Here is a 12,397-nt window from a genome sequence, read left to right on the forward strand (position 1 = left end):
ATCAAGCAACCTGTATATGGCAAAGCAGGGGAAACAACAACATCTCCTGGTTCATGGTTATGACAGTTCACAACAGGTGTCAACAAAGTCCTTTTGCTGCAGTTTTCCAGGTGTGGATACATCACTTGCATTTGTGGTCTAGGATCTCCTTGTGGGATTACCATAACCTGTGGCTGCCCGCCAAGCAATGTTTCGATGGGGACAAATGAGGTGGAGTTCTGAGAGTGATTCTACTACTATAAAAAGAGATTATGGGGTGTACCATCAGTCCCTAAAGGTTCACACATGACTTAAACCTTTCATATATATATACTTGCATACTCAAGGGTGCTTCTGGGCTGCCATATCTATACACACAAACGTCAACACATATATATATATATATATATATATATATATATATATATATATAAAAAAAAAAAAAAAACTAGAATGCTTCTAGAGTGGACTGTACAAAGCCAATTTTGTATTACCTGCAGAGGATCCTGCTGGAGGAGGGATGTGGAGATGGCTCTGTGGGAACAGCCGTTGCAGTTTCTTTCCCCCAGACAAGTAAGGCATGATCCTGTCGTCTTACCTGTCTGTGGGCACACCAGTAATTTCGGACTAATTTTCCTCATACCTTCCCTGTCAAGACACGTCAGGCCATGGGCTATCTCTGTCCTGACAGTTTGGCATGTTCTCAGAGTCACTGGTTTTCCTTGTCCATCTTTCTATTCCTGTCCACATCCCTTCGGCTTCCAGACTGCTTCTCCTGCAGGGGACACAAATCTTGTATTTCTATGTGAATATACTGACATTTACAGGGGGAACACAAACATTATCCGCAGAGCGCATGGCTCACCCAGCTGCCTTGCCAGCATGTTCATTATCAAGTGACACTGAATCCTCATCGAAGATGTGGGCTTTACACTTGATAACAGCCACTCTGTCCGGCAGCTGTGTGACTGTCAGGAATCTTTTAAACTTACAACGCTTGTGCCACTGGAGTGCCAGCTACTGAAACAAAACATCTGAGGCGCCATAGGGCCTAAGATCTTCTGTATTACCCCAACAAACATACTTGGAGTCGGCATGAATATTGGCTGTTTTTTTTCTCTCAGCCCGCAGTACTACTAATGAGACTGCTGTTGCTGAGTGAGACGTCCAATGGGTTCAGCCTCTACTATGCCTTTTCCATCTATTACGGTATAGCCAGTGTACAATTTTCCCCTCTCGGTGTTGTGGAAAGAACGAGGGAGAGAGAGGAAAAAAAAAAATGAATTACCTCTTCCAATGGGTTGTTGCCACCCTTTGGGGGCATGCTGCAAAGGTCTGATTCAAACATGTCATGCAATCATATTCGTCTCGGCTCCCACTAAATTCCATAATTCCAGCAACCTCAGCATCAATCCACCCTTTGTGCCTTGGCGGGCACACCTAGTAAGAGTTTTGCTGGGTTTACAATATTACCCATTTTACTGGTAGCATCAATGCAAGTTCCCATTTAGTGAACTTGGCTGATGAATATTTTTCACATGTTTAGGCAGAATTTTAGGAGTGTCCAGACTATATGAGGAGCATAAACAGTTAAAACACACCCCAACACCACATTCTCAGTTTTGTTTACCAGTAGTGCTATGGCAACTACACTGTGTAGACAAGTATGAAGTGCTCAAGTAATAGGGTTTAATTGCACACTGCAGTACGACATTGGTCAGGCTGGCATCACCAGGTTTCTTACGTCACTATATCTGTCGCCCCCTCAGCAGGTCTAATATTCTAAATCACATGGTCTCTTGTGTCAGTTTTACCCATGGCAAAAGGCTGTAATCAGGCCTGTTTCTTCTTCTTTACTATCCACATTTGTCTGTGAAGGCATGGGTTTTGCGATTGTACCTATTTATATGTAAATGCGTTTTACAACCCTTTTCATTCTTTGTAGAAGGGGAATACTTTGTGCATTACTTGGACTGCTTTTCACAAGATGGTGGCTGTGGTTGCCCTGGGTAACATTAGGAGCAATGCTTAAAGTTACTGGGACTTTGTTCAAGATTTACTGAAAAATATATATATTGACTACTCGCTTTATGGGGTACCGCATATTCACAATGGGTATTTCTCTGCTGGGAGTGCGACAGATCTTTCAAACTATTTTTCTATGATTTGTGGGTTTATGGTTACTAATGTGTCCCAGATTTCCCCCCCTCCCCCCCCCCTCTTGTTCAGGCGCAACCGCAATCCGTCCTGAGATACCTTATGTCCTGCCTCAGGAGGATACACCAGAAGTTGTCTATCGCCAACTGCTGGTGCTGTGGATGAGGAAAGGACATAACAATAGATCATTAACCCATTGTATTGGTATTTACCCATTTGTGGGCCGTAAGGACAGTGTGCGATCTTGCAAGACCCGGGGGAGGGGCTTGGTGGCTCTCTGAGGTTTCTGGAACAGAAGAGTAGGGGAAGGAGAAAAAATTGGAAAAAGAGAGAGAGAAAAACTCAAAAAAAAGTAGAAAATTTTTATGACAGTAATGTGTACATTTATTTTCAACAGGAAATTTTTCTTTTATTTTTATGACACCAGGATTTAGCACTATGGGGGAATTGGCTCTCAACTATTTGGTTCTTACCCTTTTCAACTCCTGTTCTGATTTGTAAGCCCTCCCTTTCTTTCTGTTTCCCAGTGTGGTTGTGACTATGGGCTGTGTCTAGGGGTATTTAGCTCAAAGTTCTCTTTTGGGAACCTTGTTATTTCACTGGGTATTTTTCCAGCTCAACCTCAGATTTCAAATGGTGAAGCTGTACTTTGGGGCGCTATACTTTCTGTTTTTAACAGGGTTTCTATTGAAGCTATGGTTGCCATTGATCCTGTGTCCTTCCCATCTTTAGTTTAAAGGGAACTCGGTATTTGTGCTGTAGTTTTTAGCTACCTTAGATGGATTTGACTCTATAACAGTGGAATACAACATTAGCCTCTGAGGACTGTCCAGCATATCTTGCACTTCTTGTGTAAGATTTCTAGGAGTGTCCAGAAATACCCCATCAGGGGTGCAATAGATGACACATCCCATTTTACATAGTAAATCTCTACCCAGGAGGTTAGTCGGGGCCGCTGCAGCCAACAGAAAAGAGTGTTTGGTATGCAGAGGCCCGCTTGTAACATCTGCTGGTTTCGTCAGTGGGTAATGCTGTATTTTTCCTGTTACCCCAATTGCTGCTACTAATTGCTTGGCACAACCTAGACCAGGAGGGAATGTTGTTAACGGGTTTGATACAAAAAAAAAACTTTATATTTAAACTATTCCACTTACCCATATCTGAGGCTCCTCCCTCAGATATTGTCTTATGTTACCTGGATGTGGGGTGTATGTGTGTCCTACTCCCTGTTTGCATATATGTGTCATGCTTAGGGCGGCGTTGGCTATTAGGTGGGGCTATGGCTATGTGTTGAGACCTACCTGTCTTCTCCCATTGTGCCTCCCAGTTACTTACATATGTGTTATGTTTCCTATGGTTACTTACCCTGCAATGTCTGGCTATGTGTCCTTTGTTTCCACATTTGAAACATACCATTTGGTTTTGTCTTTCTGTCATAAATCGTTTGTCCAGATCAACAGCAGATTTCTTTAAAGTGTGTATTGACATCTGTCTGCAGTTGGGGTGAATGGTTTCTATGTTGGTTCTCAGATTTCCCCTAAGACCTTGTATCAGCACAGAGACAATCCCTCCCTTAAGATGTATGTTGTCCCTGGGGCTGGGGATACCAGAGTGTTTTGGCAACGCCTGTAAGGCACAGTTGAAATATCCGCTGGTGGACTCACCATCTTTCTGTGTGATGGTGAACCCTAGGGTATTTTCAACCATCGCTGGGAAATATACACCCAATTGTATATTTATTAGGCGTATATTTTCCTGGTTGCCCTGTTCAGTTAAAATCTTATCGCCCTCCACACCACTGTCTCGAATGAACTTCTGGACATCTATGTGTGAAGGGAGGCAAGCTCGCAACATGTATCGCCAATCCTTATTGGTGGGCTCATCTGAATTTCCTCGCTCCCTTACAAATTTCTGACACTTTGCCAGATCTTTGCTGGGATCAGGGAAATTTTTGATGATTGAATGACGTTCCAATCGTGTCCATGTATTGTGCATGTCACTATCCTTTACAGGCATTACCTCATCCCCGTCTCCCCGTCCACAAGGAGGTTCCACTGTGTGCAGAGGGTGGATCTGTATCCCCCCTGCACCATTGGACAACATCCCAGGAACAACTATCTCTGTGCTGTGTTGTGTGTACTTACCTGTGTCTAATACTATGCTGTTGGCATCAGCCGTCTCCTCCTCCTGTGCTGGAGCCCCAGCAGCGGGTTGAGCTTTTCCCTCAAGCATGTTAAGTGCATGGGAGACGGCCAGTGCCAACAGCTGCTCGTTTTCCTCTCGGGTTTCCTTATAAGGGGATAAGACAGGGTACAAGTTAGCAACGGATACATTATTACTCATGTCTTTCTTATGAGTCATTAACCCCTTCGGCACATATGGGGGTGGGGGAGCTGATTCTATTGCGGCAGCGGTTGCATTTTTATTGTGGCTGATTGTATCTGGTATTGCCAGACCTCTGATTCCCCATTGTTCCTGTCCTTCCTTCTGCCACAATTTAAGAATATCTATGTGCTTCATTCTCTCCTTAAGACTGGAGAGTAGACATATTTCATCTTTTACTGCTGATAAGATTTCTGGATCAAAGCCACCAACACTGGGAAATTCTAATTTGCTGCCTTGTGTCATTTTTCTCCATTTATTTTGGTAAACAACTGCGCGTTCACCGTGCTTCCTGCACATAATAAAAGCCGCCGATCCTTTTGGCCGGCTTGCTTCCTCCCTAACATGCACGTTATCACAGCGTGACCCGTTATTACCCATAATTACAGGAATAAACGTTCACAGCTTAATAGATATCGGTGGGTTATTACTTGTCTGAGAGCTCCCCAAACACTCACTTCTACAGCTTCCTAGAACAGTCCCACAATCAAGCGGGTGCGAAGGATACGAGGTATGATACTCAATCACCAAGTCTTTCAACTAGCAGCGAACTTCTAGTCAACTTGCAAGGTGCGGCCTAATTTTTCCAGGGTACAACAAACTTGTTTTCCTGTACCCCCAAAAACTGGATTTTCTAAAGTAGCTAATCGGATCACTGGGTTCCGATGTATCTTCTTGTACCCTCCTAGCGGATCAGTTCCACTGAAGGGGCAGTTCCTATGGGCACGTCGTCACGTGAACCCTGTCCTAACTGGACTGTCCTACACTGGACTACACTGCGCTTGAGTCGTGCCGTCACACACCCGTTCGCCTCAGTTATTTTTCACACTGGGCGCTAGTTACACCTTGGTCTTATGCTTATTGTTGAAATATTTCTGTACAGAAAATCTTCCCAGGCTGGTAGCTTTTCACTAGATACTTATGCAGGTATAAATCCCTTATAAAAAGCTATAGGAATCTATTAAAATAATGCTTGAGTTGCTTGTTTTTGAAAAATGAACAAAAAGAAAAAAAACTTATTTTATTTTATTAATCACCGCCTTATCCACAGTATATTACTATACTGTTTTAAATAAGGTTAGTGGTTTAACACTGTTCACCTTTTGAGTTCCTATGTGTGCTGCATGTGCAGTGCCAATGAAGAGCCACGTGTGTACATGCGTTGTTCACAGGCCGCCGATGAAATCGGCCACCCACGTGTTCTATAGTGTATTTGCAAGGTTGCACTCGGGTTTCGCTATACGCAGTAATTGCGCCTAAATGTGGAATAAATCCCTTAACTCCGTCCGAAAGTTACGTATCAAGATGTGAAATAAATCCCGCACTTAATCCGTAAATCACGTACAAAGATGCGAGAATTTCCGATATGGGCACGTGCGCGCGCACCTTGCGTAATACACAATAGACGCTTTACGTTACTGTAAAAGGCCCAGAACTTATCGCCACGTGGCGGAGTCCCTGACCCTGCAGTAACTAACAATAAAAGTTATAGTTTTGCACAGAAGGGATCCTCTATGTACTATAATAAAACACAGGCCTTTGTTTCCACGTGTGCGAACTTTATCGCACGTGGCACATATACTGTAATAAACAAGCAACCCAAGACACTATACCCCGTTAAACTACTTGTGGCAGGCAGAAGTACAGTTTACTAAACACTTAGATATGATATGCTTTAAAACACTTGGCTTTCACTTATTGTGCTTCGAGTTCAACGCTAGCACTTCCCGAACCCCGCACCGCCGCGGACCCGGCCTATCCAGCAATGGATAATAATACTTCCACCCTTTTGCTGGTATAGGTCGGTTCGCACGCCTGGTACTGAGTTCTGGAATGTGAAACGGACGGACGAGCCCTCAATTGTTAATGCCGATGAATTATAACCAAAGAAACAATAAGTGAAAAGCGCAGGTTACGTATTATGTCCGCAACCTGCGTACCCTTTAAACCTAACTACGTGCGAACAAAGCGTAGCGCAGCGTAGCGTACCTTTTATTGTGTATTATACACCCAAGAACCAATACCTTAATAAGAGATCCCTTCGCAGTACTTTGTCTCTAATCTGCGAATATACCTTTAAGGACTGTGTCCGTAATATACCTTTATCGCTAAGTGCGAATAACAGACACAAACCACTGTATAGAAATAAGGAGGTAAGAACTCCGTAAAAGGTTGTATTTAAGTCCCTAATGGACAAAAGGGGGTTACAGGAATAGAAGATACAGGTATAACAGGTAATGCAATAGACTAACAATGAATACAATAATTAGACTCTACTAAGGGAAGAAAAACAGATACAGGATACAATCAGCCAACAATACAATAAGTATAAGTACGTGAATGCAACCGTTACCGTCTCATCAAATATGCGAAGCGCAGTCCGGTCAGAGCTCGCTATCGTTCAGGATTGAACTATAGCCCGGTTGAAGGTCAGGGAAAGAAAGATGTGCCGAAGTGGCCGAGGCAGCCCTGGGTCTCCTATCTTATAGGGTCAGAAAGGGGAGGTCAAAGGCCATTCCAATTGGTCAGAGATCGTATGTCAGGTCCGCTGTGATTGGGGGGTAAGATGATACACCTGCTTTGACTAGGTGCAGGGGAGTGAACTTTAGGAGTCCTTTGTTCGTTAGTATCGTCGGCAGGGATTGTAAACAGCTGTAGAAACCGGTTACATCTAGATTCCTTTGTTATATACTTTCAACCGAAACTGTCTTGGGAATATGGAATTATGTCCATAACTATCGGGCCGTGTCTATTGCGAAATATTCGCAATGACCGGAATACTACGCATAAGAAACGGAACGGAACGGTACTAAACATGATACAGACAGATGTATGCAGGGCTAACTAAGCTATGTGTGGCGTCTAAACCTTTAACTACATTTTACTTAGTGTCAGTATGTATTTATGAATTTATGTGTGATAGTATGGCTACTCTTCTGGTCCACTTTGTCACACAGAATCGGGTATGGAAACTTTATTAGCGCAACTCTGCGAACCAAAATGGCGGCCATACTATCCTAAAATGGCGTGTGTGCAACTCGACTTCCACAGTTTGTGACTCTGCTGCTGTAATATCTGGTTGCTAGATCTACAGTGTCTAGATAGACAGTCAATAGGTCTACCATAAAAGGTCGACATGAATTAAAAATCCCTGTCGGCATAGGAGGAGAATATTATAGCGAGCCCAGTGAGCATACGCATTACACTACGTGGGGTCCATGCCGACATTCACAACAATTAAAGAAAACAACAACTCATGTTGATCTTTTTATGTGTCTACCTTTTTCATGTTGACCTATTGAATGTCGACCTTTTGAGGTCGACCTATTCTCTGTTTATCTAGACACTGTCTGTAGTGATCCCTGCAGGATTACAGGAGGGCACAGTGCTGGGGGATAGGGGGCCCTGGGCTGGGCCCAATGACATCACTAATGTGGGCAGGCCCTCCTGCTAACTTCTCTATTGGGGCATTCCTCGCCAACACAGCCTCACCCTGCCAACACGGCCTCACCCTGCTAACACCGCCTCACCCTGCCAACACAGCCTCACCCTGACAACACCGCCTCACCCTGCTAACACAGCCCCAACACAGCCTCATCCTGCCAACACGGCCTCACCCTGCTAACACCGCCTCACCCTCCCAACACAGCCTCACCCTGCTAACACAGCCCCAACACAGCCTCACCCTGCCAACACAGCCTCACCCTGCTAACACAGCCCCAACACAGCCTAAACCTGCCAACACATCCTCACCCTGCCAACACAGCCTCACCCTGCCAACACAGCATCACCCTGCCAACACCGCCTCACCCTACCAACACCGCCTCACCCTGCCAACACGGCCTCACCCTGCTAACACAGCCTCACCCTGCTAACACAGCCTCACCCTGCTAACACAGCCTCACCCTACCAACACGGCCTCACCCTGCCAACACGGCCTCACCCTGCCAACACGGCCTCACCCTGCCAACTCGGCCTCACCCTGCCAACACAGCCTCACCCTGCCAACACCGCCTCAGCCTGTTAACACAGCCTCACCCTGCCAACACCGCCTCACCCTACCAACACGGCCTCACCCTGCCAACACAGCCTCACCCTGCCAACACAGCCTCACCCTACCAACACAGCCTCACCCTGCCAACACGGCCTCACCCTGCCAACACAGCCTCACCCTGCCAACACCGCCTCACCCTGCCAACACCGCCTCACCCTGCTAACACAGCCGAGATTGAACACTATTGCATACCCTTCCCCATAGTTGTTGTTCTAGCTAACCACTCATTTAATAATAGGCAAAACCGGTGTTATTGGCTGCCAATCAGTGTGACCATAAATCATTTGTTTTGGTTCTGCCATGTGCCTGGAGGCACCCCAGGGTGCCTAGGAACAGATTGGGTACAACTGCACTCAGTGACACACCAAGCACAGACATGCAATGGCTACGTATGGGGCAGGCAGGATAGGTACAGAGACCTGGGGTGGCATGAATGTGTTATACCATGCCTGAGGAAGAGACCTAAGTAGTCTCGAAAGCTTGCATTTTAACAACATTTATTTTTGTTAGCCATTAAAAGGTATCATATTTGCTAGATTGCTATTTTGTTTTTCTCACTGAGGAACAATAAAACTTTTCTTATCAACTGGCTAACACGGTACCAAACTTTTTTCTTTTGTGTTTTCCTGCAGAAACACTGTCTGGATGTTGTCAAATCCTGTTTTAGTGCATTGTTCAATGTTAGTGGGGATATGTGTCATTGTTTTGTTGTATGTAGAGACCTTGTGCTTGTAATAGAGGTGCGGATTATGGGCCTGATTCAGCTTCATCTGTACTTTTGGGGCGCCCTCCCCACAATGCAATAGCAGAAATGTAGCAAATACATCGCTATAATGCGAGTGCTGTGAGAGGTAGCGAAGCGCTTGCATAATACCAGTAGCCCCAAAATAGCGATTTAAAAATAAAATGTTTGCATATCTGCGCTCACTACTGATCTAGGTCCTATATCAGGGGGCACAGCCACACTATTGGTTATATCATCCAGCCCTAATAAATAGGCCAAACTTTTACCTCCATCTATTTTACTTTCCTAAAGCTAGAATTGCAATCCCATTCCTGTTCTCCTGTGTGTAACTGGGCTTGTTGCATTGTCTGACTTCCCTTCTGCATCTCCGTTTGCCTGATCTCCTGCCCCACTGCTCAGCCATGAAGGTTGCAGTATGCAGCGGGCTACAGTACATTCCTTATAGAAGCCGTATTAGATCAGCTTGCACAATGCAGGGGAAAGTAGAATACGCTTTTCGTGTTGCTCTTTGAGTGTCGTGCACTTACCTTTAATTTTAGAGTTTCCCAATAAAGCGATCTTCTTCCCGCTAATTGTGTTTGTGTATTATATACCGGGACTCCCATCAATTACATGTAGGTAGAAGCCAGTTCGTAAAGTATGCGGTCATCAGTTTGTGGTGTTGTTGTTAACGACCCGCGTGTATTACTTGGTGTGTATGCTGCCTATTGTCTAGTGTGTACGCACTATATTGTTAATGGTGCGCGCTCCCGCAGGTTGTTAGTGACCCCAATGTCCTCTATCCATGCAGCTCAATCCTGGCTCTATGGCAGGAATGGCCAAACTGTGGCCTCCAGCTGTTGTGAAACTACACATCCCAGCATGCCTTGCCATAGTTGTAGTGGTCCCTAATAGCAAAGCTATGGAGGGACTTGTAGTTTCACAACAGCTGGAGGGCCATAGTTTGGACATGCCTGCTCTATGGTCAGTTACAGTATACTCCTGGATGTGGCCACTTATGTTACCTTAGAAGATTTTATTTTTTGTTTCCCCAAGATATCGTTTGTCAGTGAGTTCATGGGAATCATGAGCGACACTATCGCTGGAATATTGTCTAGTGTGTACCCAGCATTAGACTTCTTAAAAAAATATTGCGTTGGTCCATGGTGGCTGTGCCACTACCAATTCTTACAGAACTGGTAACCCCATCGCCAAGGGGCCACGCCCGATAGCCATGCAATAACAGCCACGGGTGGGGAGGGGGAAAGGGGAAGGGGAAGGGGAGGGGTGTGGGTGTCTTTGTCTCAGGTTCCCAAGCCTGTATGTGGGTCTCTTTGTCTTCGGTTCCCAAGCCTGTATGTGGGTCTCTTTGTCTTCGGTTCCCAAGCCTGTATTTGGGTCTCTTTTTGGTTCCCAAGCCTGTATGTGGGTCTCTTTGTCTTTGGTTCCCAAGCCTGTATGTGGGTCTCTTTGTCTTCGGTTCCCAAGCCTGTGTGTGGGTCTCTTTGTCTTCGGTTCCCAAGCCTGTATGTGGGTCTCTTTGTCTTCGGTTCCCAAGCCTGTATGTGGGTCTCTTTGTCTTCGGTTCCCAAGCCTGTATTTGGGTCTCTTTGTCTTCGGTTCCCAAGCCTGTATGTGGGTCTCTTTGTCTTCGGTTCCCAAGCCTGTATGTGGGTCTCTTTGTCTTCGGTTCCCAAGCCTGTATGTGGGTCTCTTTTTGGTTCCCAAGCCATTATGTGGGTCTCCTTGTCTTTGGTTGCCAAGCCTGTATGTGGGTCTCTTTGTCTTCGGTTCCCAAGCCTGTAGGTGGGTCTCTTTGTCTTCGGTTCCCAAGCCTGTATGTGGGTCTCTTTTTGGTTCCCAAGCCTGTATGTGGGTCTCTTTGTCTTCGGTTCCCAAGCCTGTAGGTGGGTCTTTTTGTCTTTGGTTCCCAAGCCTGTATGTGGGTCTCTTTGTCTTTGGTTCCCAAGCCTGTACGTGGGTCTCTTTGTCTTCGGTTCCCAAGCCTGTATGTGGGTCTCTTTGTCTTCGGTTCCCAAGCCTGTATGTGGGTCTCTTTTTGGTTCCCAAGCCAGAGCTGTACTGTCTTAAACTGATTGTATGAGCAGCTCTCCACCTTCACCTTTAAGATCCTCCAAGATCTGGATGAAATATTTGGGATCCATATGGAAGCGGAGCATTTTTGCACTCATTAGGTTGAGAATAGAGAGGACACGGTTCCAGAAGGCTTCCCTCGAGCTGTCAATTATGAAATTGCTCATTGGGCAGTTTAGTTCACTGCCCATGTATGAATATGAGATGTACAGACAGGTTGACAGTGTTTCCATTAGTTCCCGCTTGGTGTCCAGCTCTGATGCAATCACTTCACGGCAGAGCATGTACAGAAACATTAAATTGGTCGGTGTGAGGAAGCCAAAGGGCTGCCAGGTTCCAGTGAGAGATTTGTCTACAGACACCATCCATTCAGCAATGCGTATTGGTGACACCCGCTGCTTGCACCTGCGACAGAGGAACACCGAAAGACAGGCCAGCAGCTCGCCGGTGGATGCTTGCACCTTCTTGCATTCTGGTGGTGATAACTCTTGCTTTTCTTCAGCAGGCTCACAGTCAGGCTTCTTGCATTCTGGTGGTGATAACTCTTGCTTTTCTTCAGCAGGCTCACAGTCAGGCTTCTTGCATTCTGGTGGTGATAACTCTTGCTTTTCTTCAGCAGGCTCACAGTCAGGTTTCTTGCATTCTGGTGGTGATAACTCTTGCTTTTCTTCTGCAGGCTCACAGACAGGCTTCTTGGCAATAGTATCTTGTGAGTCCTGTGTGTAGATTGATAAGTCAACACAGGAGATGGATTTCTTTAGGCTCTCATTGACAAGATGGGTAACATCAACCTGGCCATTTATGCGCGGCCTTCTTTTAGTCATACATCGCCTCATTCGGCCGAAGAGCGACTGTCTCTTGGCAGATCTTCCTATCTCACTGTTCTCGATAGCCGTGGGCTTGGCCCCACTTGATGTGTCTTCACCAGGGGTGCTTGCCTTGTGGCAGCATGGGAATGTCAAGCAATTCCACATTCTTATTCAGTGTAATGTTCTTTATAGCACTGA

At 45.7% G+C, this 12,397-nt stretch overlaps 1 protein-coding gene across 1 annotated transcript; it reads right to left on the minus strand.

Moving 5' to 3' along the window:
• Positions 1–11,233: 11,233 nt before the first annotated feature.
• Positions 11,234–12,364, minus strand: LOC146021130 (cyclin-dependent kinase 5 activator 1-like). Its single transcript, XM_083154930.1, has one exon. The coding sequence runs from the start codon at positions 12,362–12,364 to the stop codon at positions 11,384–11,386; it is 981 nt and encodes a 326-aa protein (XP_083011056.1). The 3' UTR covers positions 11,234–11,383.
• Between the last annotated feature and the right edge of the window lie 33 nt (positions 12,365–12,397).

The sequence above is a fragment of the Crinia signifera genome, chromosome 7 (genome assembly GCF_055691185.1).
Source record: "Crinia signifera chromosome 7, ASM5569118v1, whole genome shotgun sequence".
NCBI lineage: Eukaryota > Metazoa > Chordata > Amphibia > Anura > Myobatrachidae > Crinia > Crinia signifera.

Excerpts from the sequence above, each read along its gene's own strand:
- LOC146021130 (XM_083154930.1), bottom strand. The coding sequence starts at position 12,364 with ATGTGGAATTGCTTGACATTCCCATGCTGCCACAAGGCAAGCACCCCT.